Source organism: Pituophis catenifer, unplaced genomic scaffold (assembly GCF_029215685.1).
Source record: "Pituophis catenifer annectens isolate HBS135680 unplaced genomic scaffold, rPitCat1.0.hap2 SCAF_8, whole genome shotgun sequence".
NCBI classification, from domain to species: Eukaryota; Metazoa; Chordata; class Lepidosauria; order Squamata; family Colubridae; genus Pituophis; species Pituophis catenifer.
The window spans coordinates 2633879-2658060 of record NW_027256888.1 but is presented as its reverse complement, the minus strand read 5'-3'; the positions used below and the strand labels follow the sequence as shown (position 1 = coordinate 2658060).

At 45.1% G+C, this 24182-nt stretch overlaps 1 protein-coding gene across 1 annotated transcript in view; it reads right to left on the bottom strand.

Moving 5' to 3' along the window:
* The window catches only part of RGS12 (regulator of G protein signaling 12), a 55110-nt gene that overhangs the window by 13574 nt on the left and 17354 nt on the right, over positions 1 to 24182 (bottom strand). The window contains exons 4-14 of the mRNA XM_070948141.1: positions 18866 to 19035; positions 16725 to 16817; positions 16056 to 16199; positions 15266 to 15445; positions 12761 to 12914; positions 10803 to 10879; positions 8493 to 8693; positions 7186 to 7259; positions 4986 to 5112; positions 3654 to 3750; positions 2592 to 2662 (exon numbers count right to left, since the gene is read on the bottom strand). Of these exons, the coding sequence (XP_070804242.1) occupies positions 2592 to 2662; positions 3654 to 3750; positions 4986 to 5112; positions 7186 to 7259; positions 8493 to 8693; positions 10803 to 10879; positions 12761 to 12914; positions 15266 to 15445; positions 16056 to 16199; positions 16725 to 16817; positions 18866 to 19035 (1388 nt within the window). The remainder of the gene's footprint in view (positions 1 to 2591; positions 2663 to 3653; positions 3751 to 4985; positions 5113 to 7185; positions 7260 to 8492; positions 8694 to 10802; positions 10880 to 12760; positions 12915 to 15265; positions 15446 to 16055; positions 16200 to 16724; positions 16818 to 18865; positions 19036 to 24182) is intronic.

Genomic DNA, 24182 nt, shown 5'->3' with positions numbered 1-24182 from the left:
CCAGCACAGCCCACCCCACAAGTGACGTTTTCACCGGCAGAGGGCGGCAAGAGGCCTTCACAGCTGAAAACTGAGCCCTGGGGGCCAGTGCAGTCCCCCGAGCGAAGTTTTCACCGGCAGAGGGCTGCAAGAGGCCGTCCCAGCTGAAAACGGAGCCCTGGGGGCCAGCACAGCCCCCCCCACACGAGTGAAGTTTTCACCGGCAGAGGGTTGCAGGAGGCCTTCACAGCCGAAAATGGAGCTCGTGAACTGCCAAGTTTTCGCTTGGCAGAGCGCTCAGGCCACCACAGGCAGGGCGCGTCACGAGTGATGTCGAGCTGGCCATGCTCACCCTGGCGATGCCCACCCCACCCCAGCCACGCCCACCCCAGCCCCCCTGAGGTCAAAGACAACCCTCATGTGGCCCTCAATGAAATTGAGTTTGACACCCCTGACTTAGACAAGCCAAAAGCAGGAATTGTGCTAGGCAGGTAGTCCTCGACTTACAACAGTTCAACAAACCGAAGTTACCACGGCACTGAGAAAAGCGACTTATGAGCGTTTTTCCACACTTACGACCGTTGCAGCCTCCCTGCCATCGCGTGATCCAAATCCAGAGGTTTGCCAACGGGTTTATACTTATGACCATTGCGGTGTCCTGTGGGGGGGGGTCCCCTTTTGCGGCCTTCTGACCGGCAAAGTCGATGAGGAAGCCAGATTCACTTAACAACCGGGTTACTAATTTAACACCTGCTGGGTTGATTCGCTTAACAACGGTGGTGAGGAAAGTCGTCAAATGGGGCAAAACTCGCTTCAGAAATGCCTCACTGAGCAACATAAATTTTGGGCTCAATTGTGGGCATAAGTCGAGGACTACAACTTAAATCCTGACTGGATGTAACATTTTCTCCATGTTTGCTGCTAATATTTTGTTAAATTGCTCCTAAATCTGGGTAGAGAGTTCTCGACTCACAAGAGTTCATTTAGTTACAATGGCACTGAAAAAAGTGAGTTATGACGGTTTTTCACACTTATGGCTGTTGCAGCATACCCCGTGGTCAGGCGATCACAATTCAGACGCACGGCAACTGATTCATATTTATGATGGCTGCAGTGTGTCCCCCCCCGGGGGGGGGTGTCCTACGATCCCTTTTTGCGACCTTCTGACATGTAGCGCCTATGGGGGGCGTCAGATTCACTTAACAAAGTTAAGTTGAGTTAAACAAAGTTATGATTATGTTAAGTTAGGAGCAAATGACATACTGTCAGATGTGGCTTAAGGGGTTGCCACAAACAGGAGGAAGGGGTCAAACTATTTTTCAAAGGACCAAAAGGCAGGACAAGAAGCTTTAGAAAGAGTGCAGAGAAGAGCAACGAAGAGGATTAGGGGGCTGGAGGCTAAAACATACGAAGAACAGTCGCAGGAACTGGATATGTCTAGTTTGATGAAGAGAAGGACTAGGGGAGACATGATAGCAGTCTTCCAATATCTCAGGGGCTGCCCTAAAGAAGAGGGAGTCAAGCTATTCTCCAAAGCACCTGAAGCAGGGGTGAAATGCTCCCGGTTCGGACCGGATCGCCCGATCCGGTAGCGATGGAGACGGGTGGTTCAGAGAACCGATAACAAAACTCCCTGCCCCCCCCACCCCATGCCCAGCTGAGCCGAACAATCATCAGAGGCTTTTTTTTTTATTTAATTTTTAAAAGCATTTTTTCTACAACCTCTTTGGCCGAAAAAATGCTTTTAAAAGTAAAAAAAAAAAAAAAAAAAGCCTCTGATGATCGCGCGGCTCAGCTGGGATCATCAGAGGCTTTTAAAAGCATTTTTTTTCTACAACCTCTTCGGCCAAAGAGGTTATAGAAAAAAATGTTTTTAAAAGGAAAAAAAAAGCCTCTGCCCATCAGGCAAGTCAGCGGGGATCATCAGAGGCTTAAAAAAAGAAAAAAAGAAAGCCTCTGCCGATCAGGCAACTCAGCTGGGATCGTCAGAGGCTTTTAAAAGCATTTTTTTCAACCTCTTCAGCTGAAGAGGTTGTAGAAAAAATAGTTTTAAAAGTTAAAAAAAAAAAAAGTTGGCCACGCCCTCTCAGTCATATTACCCCCCCCCAAGCCACACCCATAGAACCGGTAGTAACAAATTTTACGTTTCACCACTGACCTGAAGGTAGAACAAGAAGCAATGGATGGAAACTCATCAAGGAGAGAAGCAACTTAGAGCTAAGGAGGAATTTCCTGACAGTGAGAACAATTTAATCAGCGGAACAACTTGCCACAAGAAGTTGTGAAGGCTCCAACACTGGAAGTTTTTAAGAAGATGTTGGATAACCATTTGTCTGAAATGTTATAGGCTTTCCTGCCTGAGCAAAGGGGGCTGGACTAGAAGACCTCCGAGGTCCCTTCCAACTTTGTTCTTCTGGATTCTGTAAGATGATTTTGTGTAACTCTCGTCTGACGAACCCATTAACGTCACACTGGTGAGCCACGGAATACGAATGTAATAATAAAGAACAAGCACAAAGCAAATACGGGACTTCGATGCTCATCCAACCCCTCTTAATTCTGGGAAGAAAATGTTGAATCACGGGAGTTTCAAATAATCGAAGAAAACTTACTGTGAGTGCTTGGTTCCCTGCATTAGTAGTTACAGGCGCACTGTGTTTTAAGGAGGCTCCTTTCCCCTTGTCTGTGAACGATAGAAATTTAATTCTTTTTTTTTTTTTCCAAACCCCAATGTTTCCTGCTAACACGCTTACAATCTAAGATCAATCACGATCATGGCTATTGCTGGGACTCCGATTGGTGCACTGGTGAGAAAAGGACCCCTTACGAGTAATTTTTAAGCCCTTGGTCCCACCCATCTGGGCAACCTGGAACCGCCTCTGAAGATCACAGGTAGTCCTCGACTTACATCAGTTCATTTAGTGACTGTTGAGAGTTACCACGGCACTGAGAAAAGTAACCTAGGGCCATTTTTTAATAGTTATGACTTTTGCAGCCTCCCGGTGATCACATGATCCGAATTCAGACACTTAGCAACTGGTTCTTATTTAGGACCATTATTGTGTCCCGGAGTGAGTGGTGCGTTGGGCCTAGAGGTGGAGCTCTCGCCTCACAATCAGGAGGCTGTGAGTTCGATCCTAGGTAGAGGCAGATTATTTCTCTCTCGGGGCACAATGAGAATATATCTGCTGAACAAAACTCCGTACTGGCAACAAGAAGGGCATCCGGCCAGTAAACATTCTACTACCTTTATTCAGTTGCCCAGACTTCATCCCGCAAGGGATTACGGGGTTGTTAAATGACAACAGAAAAAAGTATCCCGGGGTCATGTGATCCCCTTTTGTGACCTTCTGACGAGCCAAGTCCATGGGGAAGCCAGACTCACTTAACGACCGTGGAACTAACTTATCAACTGCAGTGATTCACGAAACAAGCGCATTACTAATTAGCGACTGCAGCGGCTCGCATAAGCATGGAGGCGAGAACGGCCGTAACGTGTGTCAAAACTCACTTAACAAATGTCTCACTTAACAACAGAAATGTTGGGATCAATTGTGGTCGTAAGTCGAGGGCTCCTGTACTGGGAAGCTTTACTTAGTAGTCCCGAATTCAGGTCATTCGGCTGGATCCCGCACGCGCGTGATCCTGATTTAGTCATTTTCAGCGCTGCTTACCTTTCCCCTTTCTCGAAATCTTGTCTTCCAGAATCACCCTCTGTCCATCAAGGCTGGAGATGGGCGCCCCGAGGTCTAAGGGGTCTTGCTCCCCGTTCTGTCATCCAATTCAGCGCCGTGGGATTAAAAAGGGCATTTATTTAGAGCAGTGGGTCTCAACCTTCCTAATGCCGCAACCCTTTAATACAGTTCCTCATGTTGTGGTGACCCCCAACTAATAAAATTATTCCTAAAACCATTGAAAATATGTGTCTTCCGATGGTCTTAGGCAAGCCCTGTGAAAGGGTTGTTCGACCCCCAAAGGGGTCCCAACCCACAGGTTGAGAACCAATGATTTAGAGGAACTGAATTCGTGGCCAGCACCGGGATGGGAGTTAGCAATTTGGATTGAATGTATGATCTTTTAGAACATTGTTTCTCGATAATGAGGTGGGTGTAGCAAATGATAAGAGTAGAATAGAATAATATTGGAATAGAGTAGAGTAGAGTAGAGTAGAGTAGAGTGGAGTGGAGTGGAGTGGAGTGGAGTGGAGTGGAGTGGAGTGGAGTGGAGTGGAGTGGAGTGGAGCAGAGCAGAGTGGAAGGGAAGGGATGAGAAGGGAAGGGGAAGGAAAGGGAAGGGAAGGGAAGGGAAGGGAATAATATTGGAAAAGAACAGAACAGAACAGAACAGAATAGAATAATATTGGAAAAGAACAGAATGGAATGGAATGGAATGGAATAGAATAGAATAGAATAGAATAGAATAGAATAGAATAGAATAGAATAGAATAGAATAGTGGAACAGGATAGAACAGTGGAACAGAACAGAACAGAACAGAACAGAACAGAATAGGAGGAGGAGAGAAAAAAAGCCTCTGCCGATCAGGCAACTCAGCTGGGATCGTAAGAGCCTTTTGAAAGCATTTTTTTACAACCTCTTCGCTGAACCTCTTCGCCGAAGAAAAAATGGTTTTAAAAGTTTTTTTTTTTTAAATGGCCACATCCACATTACCCCACGCCCACATTACCCCCCGCCCACCAAGCCACGCCCACAGAACCGGTAGTAACAAATTTTAGATTTCACCACTGATAGATAGATAGATAGATAGATAGATAGATAGATAGATAGATAGATATAAATTAAAACTTACATGTGGAGCCTGGAATTCTATAAAATATACACATAGAGAGGAATAAAATTGCTTTAATCTCCTATCGGTGAGCTTAGGGTGTCTTTTAATAACAAATGAGGTTGAAGACCGTTTTATTTATCGTAAAGAAAACACCACACGTTGAAATCTTTTTTTTTTTTAAAAAAAACCCCTTATTTTAGTTGAACGAATTACTTACTAGTCTGGCCACCAGATTATTAAGATTCAATCCGTATTTTGCGACGACCGGACGCAGAACTTCCGTGACTGGCTTGGTGGGTTTAGCCTTTAAACCAACCGATCTATTTATAGGGAGCAGGTCGAGCCTGAAACGGATAGACAAACCGAGTGAACATAGTCCTCAACTTACGACGGTTCATTTAGTGATCGTTCGAAGTTACCATCTGATTAGAAAAAGGGCACAATTGTTTCACACTTGCAGCCTTCCCGTGGTCACATGATCAACATTCAGGTGTTTGGGGAACTGACTCATATTTATGACGGACCGCAGCGTCCTGGGGGGGTCACGCGATCCCCCTTTTTTGCGACTTTCTGACTAGCGAAATCCATGGGGAAGCCAGATTCACTTAAGAACCGTATTACTAATTTTTAACAACTGCAGTGATTCACTTATCAGCTGTGTCAAGGAAGGAGGCAAAACGGGACAAAACTCAGTTAACTGTCTCGTTTAGAGACAGAAATTTAAGGTATAACTGCGGTTGTACGTCGAGAGAACCATTCAGAATTTAGCTTAATCCTACATCTCTTTGAGGGGCGCGGTGGCTCAGTGGCTAAGGCGCTGAGCTTGTCGATGGAAAGGTCGGCAGTTCAGCGGTTCGAATCCCTAGCGCAGCGTAATGGGGTGAGCTCCCGTTACTTGTCCCAGCTTCTGCCAACCTAGCAGTTCGAAAGTAGGTAAAAAATGCAGGTAGAAAAATAGGGACCACCTTTGGTGGGAAGGGAACAGCGTTCCGTGCGCCTTTGGCGTTGAGTCATGCCTGCCACAGGACCACGGAGACGTCTTCGGACAGCGCTGGCTATTCGGCTTTGAAACAGAGATGAGCACCGCCCCCTAGAGTCGGGAACGACTAGCACGTATGTGCGAGGGGAACCTTTACCTTTACATCTCTTTGACGTAATGTGAAACTAAGAAAAATGAGAATATCTTTTTTTTTTTTGGCATTCAGGGCCGCCACGAGACAGGTGTGTTTATCCCCAACAAGCCAAGATTGTGGTGGCTGTGAGTCCTGGTTGCCATTGTGGCTTTTTTACACACCTCCCGCCCGGATAAATCTTCTCTGATAGGCAGAGTCTTGGAAATATCATGCTGGCTGCTTAGATTTTGCACTCAGAATACGGCTAGTCCTCACCTCGTGACCTCAGTTGAGCTCAGAATTTCTGCTGTTAAGTGAGGCAGTTAAAGTATTTTTTTTAGATATACTACCAGAAAATGACAACAAAAGGGGCTACATATTTACTAATACACGTGTTGACAGCAGTGAGAGTTGTATTTGCACAATATTGGAAAATTGAAGTATAATTAGAAAATTATTAGACTGTGCAGAGATGGATAGACGGATACTAATAATAAAAGATAAGGAACAGAATATTTTTTAACATGGGATATATTTTATCAATGGTTGGATAAAAGAGGTAGAAATTGGAGGATGAAAGATTACTGAAATATATAAATAAATGAAGTAGATTTTTTTTACCATAATAAGTAAATTGTAGTATTTTAATTATGGATGTTATTATAATTATTACTTTTACTACTAGTTTATTAATACTGCGCATAAACAGATTGATCCAGACAATACAGTGTTTATTAAGCACTTAGGTATTTTAAAGAAGAAAAAAAATATATAAATAAAATTCACGGTCACTTAAGTGAACTGTTGTAAATCAAGGACTACTTAGTAACGAAGTTGTTAAATGAATCTGACTTCCCCATTGAATTTGCTCGTCAGACGGCCACAAAAGGGGATCACGTGATCTACCCTGGGATATTGCAACCGTCATAAATATGAATTGGTTAGGAGTGGTGTGGTGGCCTAGAGGTGGAGCTCTTGCCTCACAATCAGGAGGCTGTGAGTTCGATCCTAGGTAGAGGCAGATATTTCTCTCTCTGGGCACGATGAGAATATATCTGCCGAACGAAACTCCGCACTGACGACAGGAAAAGCGTCCAGCCAGTAAACACTCTGGTGGCTCCATTCAGTTGCCCAGACTCCACCCCGCAAGGGATTATGGGGTCGTTAAAAGAAGATGTAAATGTGAACTGGTTGCCAAGTGCCCGAATTTTGATCACGTGACCACAGGGATGCTGCAACGGTCGTAAGTGTGAAAAACATTCATAAGGGAGGGGGAAGGGCGTCAGAGCAGGTTTCTGGTCTTACCGAAATAACGTCCTTTTTTCTAAGCAAAGAGTTTGAGAATCCAAAATGCTGCTGTCCTGCTGCAGTACGAGTGGCTGCGAACAGAAAAAGTCACATTAAGTCATATTTAATGTCACATTTAATGGGTGACTGAGTTAAAAAACTGAGAACTTTCAAGGTTACTCCTGTAGATTAGAGACTTTTACCTCCAGAGAAAACATCCGGAGATGCCTTCAGCTGAGATAGCTGGTCAGTATTTGTCTTTAAAATTTAATTTAAAGCCCGTTGAACTATTACAAAAATAAATAATACGTTTTGGTAATAGTTTCAATCAATCAGAATAGAGCTGGAAGGGACCTTGGAGGTCTTCTAGTCCAACCCCCTGCTCAAGCAAGAGATCCTAAACAATTTCAATCGATCAATCAATCAATCAATCAATTAGAATTGAGCTGGAAGGGACTTTGGAACAGTGGTGAAATTCATTTTTTTTTACTACCGGTTCTGTGGGCGTGGCTTGGTGGGCATGGTGTGGCTTGGTGGGCGTGGCAGGGAAAGGATACTGCAAAATCTCCATTCCCACCCAACTATGGGGCCAGCCAGAGGTGGTATTTGCCGGTTCCCTGAACTACTCAAAATTTCCACTACTGGTTCTCCGAACTACTTAAAATTTCCACTACCGGTTCTCCACCCTGACCCAGCTCCCCAAACACGACAAACCCTCTGAAGTGAACTCAAAGATTCCTTTAATTAGAAGCGCCGGCAGCCCCGGCAAAAAGTTTCTCTCTCACCGCAGACTAACTGCCCATCCCGAAGATGAATAGTTGCCTGCCACATCTATTCATCTCCGCCTCCTGCCTTTTATCCCCAGAGCTAGGGTGGGGCTTCATTAGCAGCAGTGGCTCTTCCTTTCCATGGACCGGCCCATAGATTTCCACTGCTCTCCTCTCCTCTGCCTTCTGTACATCCGTGTGTCAGGCACTGGACCCAGCTGTTCCTCCTCTTCCTCATCAGCCACCTCCAGACCTGGGGGCTGTTGACTCTCCATCTGATGGCTGACGGACGGCCCAGGCTCCACCTCTCTCTCTCTCCCCCAGCCCTGACGCTGGCCCCGACTCCCACGCCTCCTCCTCCTCCTCCTCTGATTCGGCTGCTGGAGGGGCCGGCGGCCGACAGGCCACAACAAAGCCAGAGAGTGCTCTAAAGTGCTATTGGGATGGTATATAAGCCCAAATGCTATTGGTCTCTCTAATCTCTGCATCGCTCTTGGAAAAAATGTAGCCTAAAAATGAATTATTTTTTTTTAGAAAAGTCTCATGAAAGTTAAGTACCTTATCTCCGCCGATTAAAAAGAGGTCGACGGCGGCCATGTTGATACGTTGCCTTTCGCAGAAGTCGGACAGCACCTCTTTGATGGAGAACCCGCCTCTGACGGGCATGACGGAAGTGGAGCCGTCGGGCAGGTGGACATGGCAACACTTGGGGGGCTTCTCTTTTGCCGCGGGAGGTCCCGATGGCTGGCAGGGCTCGCCCTTTGAAGAGAAAGCGTTGCGGTCTGCTGGGTAAATCGAGCGGGGAATTTAAACGAAGTACTAAGCCTCCATTGAGGACCTGTGTACTGCACGAGTCAAAAAGAGGGCTGTGAAATTATCTACAGACCCCTCACATCATCTTCTTCTTTTAATGACCCCATAATCCCTTGTGGGGTGGAGTCTGGGCAACTGAATGGAGATGTATTTACTGGCCGGATGCCTTTCTGGTCACCAATGTGGAGTTTTGTTCTGTATCTATATGTATATATCTAAGACCCCTCACATCCTGGACATAAATTGTTTCAACTTCTACCCACAAAACGACGTTATAGAGCATTGCGCATCAGAACAACTAGACACATGGACAGTTTTTCCCTGCATGCAGTCACTCTGCTAAACAACTAATTCCCACCACACTGTCAAACTGTGGGAGCCCCAGCCCTGTGGAATGAACTGCCCCCGGAAATTCGTAAGATATCTGACCTCCGGGTGTTTCGCTGCGCATTGAAGACCCTGTTGTTCCGCCAGGCCGGACTATCAATACAATAGTTTTAAATTGGGGTATTTAAATTTATTGGGGTTTTAAATTTGAGCCATTTATTTAATTATTTTAAATTTTATATCATTGTTTTGTTTGTGTTTTTAAATAGGCTGTACACCGCCCTGAGTCCTTCGGGAGAAGGGCGGTATAGAAATAAAATTATTATTATTATTATTATTAAACTATTTACTGTATTACTATTCTTCTTCTCATCCTTCCTATTACCTATCTTTTCCTATATATGACTATAACCTTGTTGCTTGTATCTTTACGATTTATATTGTTTTAGTTTCCTAGGATGACTTGATTGCTTATTTAGTAACTTATGACTATCACTAAGTATTGCATCTTATGATTCTTGATAAATGTATTTTTTTAATGTACAGAGAGCATATGCACTGAACACGAATTCCTTGTGTGTCCAATCACACTTGGCCAATAAAGAATTCTATTATTCTATTCTATTCTATTCTATTCTATTCTATTCTATTCTATTCTATTCTATTCTATTCTATTCTATTCTATTCTATTCCGGGGTATTTAAACAGATCAAAGTACTAAGCATTTATTTTAAAGCAGCAACACATTTAGAAAACGGAACACAGAATAACAAGAGTTGAAAGGGATCTCGGAGGTCTGCTAGTCCAACCTGCTTGAGCAGGAGACCCTATCCCATTTCAGACAAGTAGTTGTCCAGTCTCTTCTTAAAAACCTCCAGTGATGGAGCACCCACAACTACTTGTTCTACTGGTTAATTGTCCTCACTGCCAGGAAGTTTCTCCTTAATTCCAGGTTGCTTCTCTCCTTAATTAGTTTCCGTCCCTTGCTTCCTGTCCTGCCTTCTGGGGCTTTGGAAAATATGTTGACTCCCTCTTCTTTATGCCAACCCCTCAAATACTGGAAGACCGGTATCATGTTCTCGCATAGACAGGGGTGGGATTGAAAAATTTTAGCAACTGGTTCTCTGCCCAGTTGCTAGGTGGAGTGGCCATGAGGGCGTGGCCTACTCTGCCTCCTGCACCATGGCGGGGTGGGGTGGGGTGGGGTGCTTTTCGCCCTTCCCAGGCTCTGGAGGCTTTCTTCGAGCCTCTGGGTGGGTGATAAAGGCATCGCCCGGGCTCCAGAGACCAGAAACAGACCAGTTCCAGACTTCCGGTAGGCCCATTTTTCACCCCCCCACAGGCTCCGGAGGCTTCGCTTGAGCACCCGGGAGGGTGAAAATGGCCTACCCCAGGCTCCGGAGGCACTCCGGAGGCTGGAAATGGGCCCGTTACCGGACTTCCGGGAGGCCTGTTTTTCACTCTCCCAGAGCCTCTGCGTGGGCCCTGCACTTACCTCGCATCCGAGACGGGCTGTGTGGAGACTCCTGGGAGGGGTGTGGTGGGCGGGGCCTACCAGTCCTTGCAACTATCGTTCGGCGAACCAGATGTAAAATTAGCATCCAGTTCGGCCCGAACCGGCTGAATCCCGCCCCTGCCCCCTAGACCTTCTTTTCATTAAACTAGACAATAGTTTATCATCGTAGTTCATCCTCATGCATATTTTCAGTCCAAAAAGACAAGTCTTACCATCTCCAGACTCGCAGCCGAAGACAAAGAATCTTGTGATTTATGTCTGTAGGAGAGCCCACCAGGCTGAGAAGACTCTGGGGAGAAATATTAAGTCAGGTGTCTAAATTTATTTTAACAAAATGCTTCTGGAGTACAAATCTATCTAAAGCAGCGGGGGGGGATTCTATCGGTTCAGACCGGTTCGGGCGAACTGGTAGCTCCGGCGATCAGCCCCTGCACTTTACTGACCTATATCTTTTCAGCTGATTCGCGCGGCAGAGCGGATTGCCGCGCCTCAGCTGTGTTACTCCCCAGCAGTAACGTAGAAGATAAGTTTTTGTAAAACTGTGCACACACACACACACACACACACACACGCACACATGCAAAGTGCGTGACCACCGAACCGATTGTTAAACCGGCAGGATCCCACCACTGATCTAAAGATAGTTGTCTATTTAAGATACATTAATAATTTAGGTTATTCTGCATGAAAGGGAGCTTAGTTACGTAGCATGAGGCTATATATTCTGCAATATTGGGACTATCGGTGAGTCAGCGGCGGGTCAGAGGAGGAGCTGCTGCGGGATGGAGACGACCATTTGCTCTTTAAAAATTATGATTTAAATCGAGTTGATTTAAATCAAGCCTTTTTCACAAGTAATTTAAATCGTGATTTAAACCAACTCGATTTAAATCAAATCCACCCAGCAATGGATGCGCCCCTAGGCAGCTCTGGCCCCCACTGTTTCTCCCCTGGTCTCAGGTAAGGGCTGCAGGTGTCACCGAATAGGAACAAAGCACCTGAAATAAGGAAGCGTATTCCTTTGGCTGGATGCAGCCCAAAGAATAAAGAGATTTATGTGCTTAAAAAAAAACCAGTTGGAATTCGGCCCAGAAACTCATGAGAAAAAGAGTCCCACGCGCTCTCTACTCCTGAGTTTGTCCGCTACTTTCTTGACCTCTCCGGATTTCTTTTAAAAGCAGCCCTGCGGGGGAAAAACACCTTACAATTCTGAGAGTGGACAGATGTAAAGTTCCAAATTCTGCTTTGGGGGAACCTTGGTCATTTTTCTCTCGCTGTTCTTTGCATGATGCTTTCCTCCTCAGAGGGAACAAGCATTCGGTGACCCTCGAACCGTAAGATAAGTCTCATGTATACAAGCAGTATGGGTTTGTTTCTCTTTGTTGGGTTTGTCACCGTATGCTAAATAAATGAATAACTCTCCAAACTGGTAAAAGAGGGCTTGGAGAACTTTCCCTATCTGGATCCCATGAGCAAAGGGATTGCCATGGAAACCACAGGCCTCAAAATTTGAAGTCCCAGTGATGCCCTATCAGTAAATTCCATAGATTCCAGAAGTCTGCCACCCTCCCTCTTTCCTTCCTCTCAGAATCCATCCATCTATCTATCCATCTATCCATCTCCCTCATCATTCTCCCTCCTACCTTCCTTGCTTCCTTCCTTCTTCTCTCAGAACACTTCCTTCCACCCCTCCATCCCTCTCTCCTTCCTTCCCTTTTGTCATACTTCCTTTCTTTCTTCCCTCCCACTCAGAACCCCTCCTTCATCTCTCAGAATCCTTCCATCCATCCTTTTCTTCCTCTCTCCTTCCTTCCTTCCATCCTCTCTCAGAATCCATCCATCCATCCTTTTCTTCCTCTCTCCTTCCTTCCTTCCTTCCTTCCTTCCTCTCAGAATCCTTCCATCCATCCTTTTCTTCCTCTCTCCTTTCTTCCTTCCATCCTCTCTCAGAATCCATCCATCCATCCTTTTCTTCCTCTCTCCTTCCTTCCTTCCTCTCTGAATCCTTCCATCCACCCTTTTCTTCCTCTCCTTCCTTCCTTCCTTTCTTCCTCTCTCAGAATCCATCCATCCATCCATCCATCCATCCATCCATCCATCCATCCATCCATCCATCCTTCCTTCCTTCTCTCTCTCTCCCAAGGCCTCATCTTTGGATTTTAAAACTCACCTTTGAGGCAACTGCCGTTCTCCTTCTTCTTCTGTGACCTCCCCAAACTCTTGCTCCTCGACCAGGAAAAAAAAGTTCCTTTTTTCTTTTTCTCGCCATCTTCTTCTCCAGATTCTTCATTCAAGGAGCGCCCAGACTTGGCTTTTCCGCCTAACTATCAACAAGTGCAATTTTAAAAAATCACTTCCACGAGTATGGTTTCTTTAATCAGAATAGTCCTAAACTGGAATTTTTGCATGTTTAAAAAATAAAAGAAAAAGTTATTGCAAAAAAAAAAAAAAAGAAAGAAAAAGAAAAAAGAATAGTGCTTATATTTGCTGGTTCTGATGCCTGCTCATCCTCTTCTTCCCAGCAGATTTGAGACCTACAGACAGACCCTATCATACACACTTGCAGCCAAGACGAACTAACAAGGCCCATCTTCATTCCCTTCTTGATAAACAAGCAACTGCCAGAATAACAGAGTTGGAAGGGACCTTGGACGTCTTCTAGTCCAACCCCCTGATCTAGCAGAAAACCCTACACCACTTCAGACAAATCGCTGCCTAGCCTCTTTTTGAAAACCTCCAGTGTTGGAGCATTCACACCTTCTGGTGGCAAGTTGTTCCGCTGGTTAATTGTTCTCACTGTCAGGAAATTCCTCCTTAGTTCTAAGTTGCTTCTCTCCTTGATGAGTTTCCACCCATTGCTTCTTGTCCTGCCTTCAGTGCTTCGGAGAATAAACTGACCCCCTCTTCTTTGGGGCAGCCCCTCAAATATTGGAACACAGCTGTCATGTTACCCCTAGACCTTCTTTTCGTTAGACTAGACATACCGAATTCCTGCTTAGTCCTTTTTTTCATTATGTCTGATACCCAGTTCCTGCAACCGTTCATTATATATTTTAGCCTCCAGTCCCCGAATCACCTTTGTTGCTCTTCTCTGCACTCTTTCTAGAGTCTCAACATCTTTTTTTTTTTTTTTTTGGTCCACACTAATATGCACCTTTTAGCTGATGCATTTTTACTTGGTTACAGTTTGAACCACCTTCCCAATTTCGGCTCAAACGTCTCGTGGGGTGGGGATTCACTCACTCATCTGCGCACCTTCCGTCGCGCGCACAAGATTTTCTTATTTCATCAAGCTGGCCTGGCCTAAATCTTTTCCCCTCTTAAATGTAAATTTTAATTTGTTTTTAAATTATGGGGTATTTTAAATTGGTCTCAGCCAAATTATTTAATTCGTTTTTATTCTATTTTAAATTTTTGTATTATTGTGTTTTATTCTGTGGCTGTTCACCGCCCTGAGTCCTTCGGGAGTAGGGCGGTATATAAATCCAATAAATATAAAAACAGAACAAAACAAACTCATGTATAATAGGGTGTGTTGCTTCTCTCTGTCATATAATACCGTGTTTCTCTGAAAACAAGACCGGGTCTTATATTAATTTTTGCTCCAAAAGATGCATCGTTGTTGTTGTTAGTTGCGAAGTCGCGTCCGACCCATCACAACCCCATGGACAATGTTCCTCCAGGCCTTCCTGTCCTCTACCATCCTCTGGAGTCCATTTAAGCTCACGCTGACTGCTTCAGTGACTCCATCCAGCCACCTCGTTCTCTGCCGTCCCCTTCTTCTTCTTTTGCCCTCAATCTTTCCCAGCATTTGGCTCTTCTCCAGGGAGTCCTTCCTTCTCATCAGGTGGCCAAAGTATTTGAGTTTCCTCTTCAGGATCTGGCCTTCTAAAGAGCAGTCAGGGTTGATCTCCTCTAGGACTGACCGGTTGGATGGCCTTGCAGTCCAAGGGACTCACAGGAGTCTCCTCCAGCACCAGAGTTCAAAGGCCTCCATTCTTTGGCCTCCTCAGCCTTCCTTATGGTCCAACTTTCACAGCCAGACATTGCAACTGGGAAAACCATCGCCTTGGCTATACGCACTTTGGTTGGCAGGATGATATCTCTGCTTTTTAAAATGCTGTCTAGGTTTGCCATAGCTTTCCTCCCCAGGAGCAAACGTCTTTTAATTTCTTGGCTGCATTAGGGCTTATTTTCTGGTTATGCAAAAGATGCATTAGGGCTTATTTTCTGGTTATGCAAAAGATGCATTAGGGCTTATTTTCTGGTTATGCAAAAGATGCATTAGGGCTTATTTTCTGGTTAGGTCTTATTTTGGGGAAAATACGGTACTAAATGCATCCATCTGGCTGACAATCTTAACTGGGGCCTATTTTGGGGTGTAGGGCTTATATTACGAGCATCCTGAAAAATCATGCTAGGACTTATTTTCCAGTTGGGTCTTCTTTTCGGGGAAACAGGGTATATAAACAAATTTTCTATTTGTTTACTTATTTTGTCATGTCTGTGTAGCGTATATTGGAGGCGGTGACCCTCTTGAGAGCGGTATGCCACGAAATTTCATTTTAATGTATGCCAATTAGTGGACTTTCAAAGCGACAATAAAGTTATTATTCTATTCTACACCAGCAAGAATTGGATCTGTTTTCAACTGTGCATCCTAACAGATAGATACCTTTCTCGGAGAGGAAACACCGAACATGTCAGGACTGATATTGGACTTCAGCGTAGGGCTGCTTGGGACCCATTGCAGATCGGGGACCGGACGGCCTTCCACTTCGGCTAAAACACATTCTTGGTAAAACGGAGACTTCAGAAAGCGTGCGTAGCTGTCAAATTTCATCAAATTGAAAATCTAAAAGACAAAACAGGAGTCCTGTTAAGACAGAATTCAATACGAGTTTCACAAGTGGCAGAGTTTGTCCCCCGGGGGGGGGGGGGAATAAAACAATTTAAAAATATACCATATTTTTCGGAGTAGAAGATGCACTTTCCCCCCCCTAAAAGAGGGTGAAAATTTGAGTGCTTCTTATACACCAAATGTAGCCCTGCCCACCCTTTGGCCTCTGCCTCCCAGTAATTTACCTCCTTGCAGAGAGCAACAAACTGCAAACAGCCCGTTTCAGCTTCAGCACAGCCTGATTAGCACAAGCAGCTGATTGTCGGTTGGATCGGCCTCCTGACCATCAGCTGTTTCAGGTTGCAGGGATTGCCATAGCAATAGCTGCGTGGGCATCCGCTGTTTGCTGCAAGGAGACAAATTGCTGGGAGGCAGATTTTTTTTTTCTTGTGCTGGGGCTTATTTTGGGGGTAGAGCTTATATTACAAGCATCCTGAAAATTGATGCTAGGGCTTATTTTCTGGTTGGGTCTCATTTTCGGGGAAACAGGATAGTTGTGGCAGCCCTCCGCAAAGGGTGTTTTTCATAACCAGCGGAAGGGAATTGTTCAGATTTCCGACGGTACCTGAAGCTGCTGATCTTTGAACATGTTCGGATGCGGTGCGGTCAGGACATCGTCCGCCAGCTGGACTTGGCTGTCGATATTGACTGGCGTCGTAGCTTTGCTGCATAAATATTTATTAAAGATCTCCTGCGCTCTGAATGAAAGCTGCGAAGCAAGAAGAAATGATGTTAAAAAAGAAAAGTACGCAGGAATTATGGCAGCCATGAGGTACAGGCCTCCCTCGACTTACAACAGTTCGTTTAGTGACCGTCACGACGGCACTGGGGCAAAAAAAAAAGGGAGTTACGGGCATATTTTCCATTGTCTTCCATGGCTTCCCTGTTGTCTTTGCTTGTCAGGCGGTCGCAAAAGGGAATCACGTGACCCCCAAGACTGCATAAATACGAGTCAGTTGCCAAACATCTGAATTATGATCGTGGGGATGCTACAAAGGGCATGAGTGTGAAAAACGGTCACAAGTCACTTTTTTTCAGTGCCGTGGTAACTTCAAACGGTCACTAAATGAACTGTTGTAAGTCGAGGATGAGCTGTCTTCTCCTTCCCGGGGTGGTGGCTCCTTTCTTCTCCCTGTACCTCACCTTAGACCTTCCAAAGAGTTTGAACAGCCTGAATTTATTGCAGGTTGTTTGATAATAAGAGGGGAAAAGGCGTTTGACAACATAACCTTACCTCCTTTTTGTCGTGAGCTGGTATGTGATTAAAATATTCGCAGGCTTGCCAAAACAGGATGTTTTCTTCGCTAAATTCCTTCCGTAAAAAATCCTAGTTGGGAAAGAGGAATTTAAAAACCACACTGAGGGGGAAACATCCAAAAGCCCACCAGATCTCAAGCCCCTGAAACATCTTCCAGAGAAGGGGCCCTTTTGTGTCTCTTTCAAGGTCTGTCTTGGGTTGGGGGAGATGGCAGGGGGGGGGCTCAAAGCGAATCGAGCTGCAATGGCGACTGAATTAAGCTCAGCTATGGAGAAGGATGATGGGGCCAACCATACTTGTGATGGAGGTTGTCCCGAAGGTCCCGTTTTATGTACCGGCATAAAACGGAGGAAAATCTCCAGGTTCGGCTCCATCTCCTGGCTCAAGGGATTAAGTGGGGACGGGAGGATGGGAGACGGGACGCAATGTGTCTCTCTCCTCAAACAAGCCCCCTTCCCAAAGAGATCCAGACAGACAGACAGACACATCCAGAAATTCCTGAAGCTATGATGCCCAAGGTGTCCACCTACATGGCCCAGAAAAAGATTTACTCAAAATTATTACACGTATTTCGGGCCAAAAAGAATGTAACACCCCAAATGTACAGGATGTCCCAAAGGCAGGGGTGAAATGCTCCTGGTTCGGACCGGATCGCCTGATCCAGTAGTGATGGAGGTGGGTGGTTCGGAGAACTGGTAGCAAAAATCACTGCACCCCCCCCTCCATGCCCAGCTGAGCTGCGCGATCATCAGAGGCTTTTTTTTTTACTTTTAAAAGCATTTTTTCTACAACCTCTTTGGTGGAAAAAATGCTTTTAAAAATAAAAAAAACAAGCCTCTGATGATCGCGCAGCTCAGCTGGGATCGTCAGAGGCTTTTAAAAGCATTTTTTCTACAACCTCTTCGACTGTAGAGGTTGTAGAAAAAAAATGCTTTTAAAAGCCTCTGACGATCCCAGCTGAATTGCCTGATCGTCAGAGGCTTTTAAGAGCTTTTTTTTTTTCTACAACCTCTGGTAGGTTGTAGAAAAAATGCTTTTAAAAGTTAAAAAAAAAAAAAAAAAAAGTTGGCCATGCCCACCCAGTCACATTAACCCCCCCACTATGCCATGCCCACAGAACCGGTAGTAACAAATTTTACATTTCACCACTGCCCAAAGATGATTTTTTTCAAGAGGCAATTGGACTTTGTGGTTTTTCTTTGAAGACGTTTCACGGAGGAGGAGGAGAGAGGAAGAGGAAGAGGAAGAAGAAGAAGAAGAAGAAGAAGAAGAAGAAGAAGAAGAAGAAGAAAGAAGAAGGATAAGAAGAAAGAAAAAAAAGAAGAAGAAGGAAGAACGATAAAAAGAAAGAAGAAGAAGGATAAGAAGAAAGAAGAAGGAGGATAAAAGGAGAAGGAGGAGGAGGAGGAGGAGGAGAAGGAGGAGGAGGAGGAGGAGGAGGAGAAGAAGAAGAAGAAGAAGAAGAAGAAGAAGAAGAAGAAGAAGAAGAAGAAGAAAGAACGATAAAAAGAAAGAAGAAGAAGGATAAGAAGAAAGAAGAAGGAGGATAAAAAGGAGAAGGAGGAGAAGGAGAAGGAGAAGGAGGAGAAGGAGAAGGAGAAGGAGAAGGAGAAGAAGAAGAAGAAGAAGAAGAAGAAGAAGAAGAAGAAGAAGAAGAAGAAGAAGAAGAAGAAGAAGAAGAAGAAGAAGAAGTTGTTTCTTGGATGACAAGCGAAACATCTTCAAAAGAAAAAACAAGGAAGTCCAGTGGCCTCTTAAAAAAGCACCTTTGGGACAACCATGACCTGGATGACTGAGAATCTCCAGAGACATCTAGAGATGGTGTTTCTTCCAACCAAGGTCATGGGCACCTGGCCACAGCACCTCTTCCCTCCTTCCCTCAAAGGAAGACTTAGACCTTCCCGAAGGCCTGCAACTCCCATTCCATCTCGGGTCTTGCCGTTGCCGAGGACAACGAGACTAGCCTAGGGGACTTGTCCAAGAGATTCCAGGCTGGCCATGCTCTCTTAGGTACCACCAGGATCTGGTTGCCAGCTGCAGCTCGATGCTCGCTCAGCGCGCTCTGTTTGGGATAACGCCAAACCAAAACCGTGGCTTAGTCGTTCTCCATTGCTTACAGAGAAATATCGAATACCAAGGGGATCCTGAAGAAGACGCTCAAAAGAAACAGCCCAACTGGCAACTCTTCTTTCTCGTTGTCGTTGGCAGCTCTGGACACTGGGCAGACTGGCATTGCTGCTGAGGCTGGTGTCACTGGCGCCATCTTTCAAGTCACTGTGATTCAGCTCTGCGGTAACGTCAAAAAAACCCCAAATGAATCTGGCAATAAACGTACGGCTGCGTCAACCTCTCCGGAACGGGAAACCGTGAAATCTCTTGTTTGCTAGAGGGGAAAGGTGAGAACCAAAGCGAAGGACCAGGCTTTGATGGTGGGTCTACCACAAGTCGCCACGGCTGACTCACTGCATCCAATGTGGTGCGGGACAAACTCGCCGTAGGACAACTGCTGTGACCGACTCTCCGCGGGACGAGAGTTACACTAATGTCGAAGAAATGGTGGAATCGAATCGCTAAAAAGGCCAAAGGAGGGACAACGTGAAAGGTGAATGAGAATATTTAAATCATGTTTCAATTGTTTTAAATAATTAAATTGAATTGTTGCAGTCCTATGGTGAGTCAGCCATGGTGAGTTGGCCATGATGAGTTGGTCATGACAAGTTGGCCATGGTGAGTTGGCCATGGTGCGTTGGCCAAGGTGAGTTCGCCGTGGTGAGTTGAACGTGGCGAGTTGGCCATGACGAGTTGGCCATGGTGAGTGTTAGGATATGGTTTGAGCCTAACAAGTTGTCCAGGCAATATATGTGTCCTGTGACTTTAATATGAATATGTATTGTGTGACTTTACAGTTTTACTGCTGATTCATTGTAATGCTGATTCATGCTGTAATTAGATAATCACTAGTTGTAAACGTATTTAAGAAAGGTACTGTAACGTATTCAGTTGATGATATGCTACCATTGTGTGTGGAGTTGCTACCATTGTGCTGTCATCGGTTGGATGGATCTGCTACCATCGTGGTTTGTGAACCAGAGTGAGCTTGTTATTCTAACCGACTACTGTTTGTGTGGTAAGAAGAGTTTTTGTATCACTGGACTGATTTAACTGGCAAAGACTTGGATTGATTTAAAGATTATGAGATTGTTTTTTCACTATAAAGTAAACTTTTGATAAACCAGTTTGCGCATCTCTTATTCATTGCTCTCAGCAACTCTGCTGGTTGGTAGCACAACAATATCCTTAACAGTGAGTTGGCCGTGGCGAGTTGGTTGTGGTGAGTTGTCCCATTCCGTTTGCTGGTAATGCAAATCTTGCAAACTGTTGTAAGTCTAGGAATACTATCTATACTATTTAGTATACTATTTAGAAGTGAGTAGCTGCTTCTTTTTCAGGATCTTCCAGTCATCCCTGGGCAGCCCATATCTTTGTTACAGAGAAGGACTATTCTTGATTTCTAAGTCCCAAGAAGCCTACGCCCTTTGCAAATTATTGATAAAATAATTGTTCTGCCTGGTTTTTTGTTTTTTTTTTTTAATTTGATTTATATGCCGCCCTTCTCCGGAGACTCAGGGCGGCTTACAATGTGCTCAGCAATAGCCTTCATCCTTTTGTATATTTATACAAAGTCAGCTTATTGCCCCCACAAACCAGGTCCTCAATTTACCTACCTTAGAAAGGATGGAAGGCTGAGTCAACCTTGAGCCTTGGCGAGATTCGAACCTGCAGTAATTGCAGGCAGCTGGTCTTAATAACCAGCTTAATAACAGGGTGCCTTAGACCACTGTACTACCAAGGCTCTTGCCTTGGTATCTCCAAATGGCTGGGCACCATGGAACCCGCAGTGCCCTAACTAGGGACAGCCTAAGCTATTAGAAACAGATGGAATTTGCACAGTGCCAAGGGAGGGGAACGGATGCCCAGGCAACTTGGGAATGGGGTGGGAGAGAAGATAGCAGGAGACCACACAGAGACCGAGGGCAACACCGGCCATTGACCAGCAGGGCTTCCACTCCAATCCTCCCTGGTCACAAGCTGTGGAGAAAAAGTCTCCATCTAGCCATGTCCTGCGGCGACAAAAAAAGCCAACACAGTTCTGGGCTGCATCAACAGAGGGATGGAATCAAGATCACGTGAAGTGTGAATACCGCTTTATGATGCCTTAGTAAGGCTACACTTGGAATATTGCATCCAGTTTTGGTCGCCACGATGTAAAAAAGACGTGGAGACTCTGGAAAGAGTGCAGAGAAAGAGCAACAAAGAGGATTAGGGGACTGGAGGATAAAACATATGAAGAACGGTTGCAGGAATTGGGTATGGCTAGTTTTATGAAAAGAAGGACTAGGGGAGACATGATAGCAGTCTTCCAATGTCTCAGGGGCTGCCCCAAAGAAGAGGGAGTCAAACTATTCTCCAAAGCACCCGAAGGCAGGACAAGAAGCAATGGGTGGAAACTCATCAAGGAGAGAAGCAACTTAGGAGAAATTTCCTGACAGCGAGAACGATTAATCAGCAGAACAACTTGCCTTCAGAAGTTATGGGTGCTCCAACACTGGAAGTTTTCAAGGACTTCCGTTTGCCTGGAATGGCAGAGGGTTTCCTGCCTGAGCAGGGGGTTGGACTAGATGACCTCCAAGGTCCCTTCCAACTCTGTTCCTCTCTTAAAAAAAGAACCGGCCAGTCATGATCCGCGAGGCATTACCTGGGTAAAGCTGGTAGGAGCCCCTGGCGTGGTGCCACTTCAGCAGACACTTCCAGTCGCTCAGGGAAGGCCATCCTTCAGCGGCCATGCCCAGCAGAGGGTCCGAAGCCAGGGAGAAGGCCCGATCGGCCTCCCGCTGGTGGTGAAACCAGCATCAGCAAGCATTGTTTCTCTCTCTCTCCCTTTAGTTCTTATTTTACAGCATTTCCTCCAAGTGGCATCCTCCCCCCACACTACCCCCCCAACACATCCTGAAGGATGCTCTTGGTACACCTGACTCAGAGCTAATCCGGTGCGACATCAATAATTGAATGAAAAAGGCCCTTCGTGGCTGTTGCTGAAGGGATATGAATTATTCAACCTGCAGCGCAATACAAGGACAGACGCAGAGCTCGAGTGGCCACAGCTGAGAGGCCAATCGAAATGCAACACACATACACACACACACACACACCTGCCTTCTACACAAACAGCTTCATTCTTACTTTACTTTACTTTTACTTTTATTTGATTTATATACCGCCCTACTCCCGAAGGACTCAGGGCGGTGAACAGCCAACAATAAAATACATATATGCAAAATTTAAAAAGCAGAATTAAAATCGAATTAAATAGTTTGGCCCAGACAAATTAAAACCCCAATCAATTTAAAGCAAATTTAAACTTTTGAGTATTAAAAATATTAAAAGATATTAAAATTATTAAAATCGTTTAAAAAGAGGGAGAGAATTAGGCCAGGCCCGCCTGGTGAAATAAAATAAATTCTGGGCTTTCCTGCTTCCCTAAAGAAAATTAGGAAGGCATGGGGTCCGGTTTAAAACTTGAAAATGACCGTACTTTTCGGAGTATAAGACGCACTTTTCCCCCCTCCCTAAAAGAGGGTGGAAATCAGGAGTGAAATGCTCCCAGTTCGGACCGGATCGCCCGATCCGGTAGCGATGGTAGCGGGTGGTTCGGAGAACCGGTAGCAAAAATCCCTGCGCCACCCCTCACTATGCTCAGCTGAGTCGCACGATCATCAGAGGCTTTTTTTTTTTTAACTTTTCAAAGCATTTTTTCTACAACCTCTTCCGACGAAAAAATGCTTTTAAAAGTTAAAAAAAAAAGGCGCTGATGATTGCGCGGCTCAGCTGGGATCCTCAGAGGCTTTTCAAAACATTTTTCTCTGCAACCTCTTCGGCTGAAGAGGTTGTAGAAAAAATGGTTTTAAAAGAAAAAAAAAAGCCTCTGATGATAAGGCAACTCAGCTGGGATCGTCAGAGGCTTTTAAAAGCATTTTAAAAAATTGTAGAAAAAATGCTTTTAAAAGTTAAAAAAAAGCCTCTGACTATCAGGCAACTCAGCTGGGATTGTCAGAGGCTTTTAAAAGCATTTTTTTCTGCAACCTCTTCGGCCGAAGAGGTGGTTAAAAAAAATGCTTTGAAAAGTCTCTGACGATCCCAGCTGAGTTGCCTGATAGTCAGAGGCTTTTCAAAGCATTTTTTAAAAAGCCTCTTTGACAATCCCAGCTGAGTTGCCTGATCGCCAGAGGTTTTTCAAAGCATTAGAAAAAATGCTTTGAAGTTTTTTTTTTTAAAAAAAGTTGGCCACGCCCATCCAGTTACATTACCCCTCCCCCCACCAAGCCACGCCCACAGAACCGGTAGTAACACATCTTACATTTCACTCCTGATGGAAATGTTGTTGCGTCTTATATACCAAATACAGCCATTTTTGGCCTCCCGAAACCCCGCTCCGCGCGTCTCGTTTTTGCCAAAAATAGGCCCATTTTTCACAAAAAACGGATGCGCAGAGGGTTTGGGAGAGTGCTCCTTGGGGCCGGGGAGTGCAAAAACGTGACGCGTGGGGTGTTTGGGAGACCAAAAATGGGTCAGGTTTTTGGGAAAACACAGGCGTTTTAGCCCTCCCCAGTCCCCAGGAGCACTCTGCCGGCCAACAAACGCCCTCTGCGTGTCCCGTTTTTGCAAAAAACGGCTCCGTGGTCCTGGGGTGTATATACAGAGTGATCCTGGGGACCACGGAGGGCAAACCGCCTGCTACCACCAATAGCCTCCCACTGGCCAGTACGCTCCCATAGAGAGGGGCTCCTCCGGGTGCCGTCGGCCAAACAATGTCGACTGGCGGCCCCCAGGGGGAGAGCTTTCTCTGTGGGGGCACCTACTATCTGGAACGAGCTCCCCCTGGTGATACGGAGGATCCCGGATCTGCGCACCTTCCATTGCACGCTTAAGACTTTTTTATTTCGTCAAGCTGGCCTGGCCTAAATCTTCTCCCCTTTTTAAATGTAAATTTTAATTTGTTTTTAAATGATGGGGTATTTTAAATCCAGCCAAATTATTTAATTCGTTTTTAATTTATTTTAAATTTTTGTATTTATGTGTTTTATCTTGTGGCTGTTCGCCGCCCTGAGTCCTTCGGGAGAAGGGCGGTATAGAAATTTAATAAAATAAAATAAATAAAAACTTTTTTTTTTTTGTTTACCTCTTTGCAATCTTGGTGCAATCTTGGTTCCACTGGTTAATTGTCCTCATTGTTAGGAAGTTTCTCCTGAGTTCTAGGTCGCTTCTCTCCTTGATTAGTTTCCATCTGTTGTTTCTTAGTCTTTTCTGCTGGTGCTTTGGAAAATACTGTATATTGACCCCCCCTCCTCTCCTCTTTGGGGCAGCCCCTCAAATACT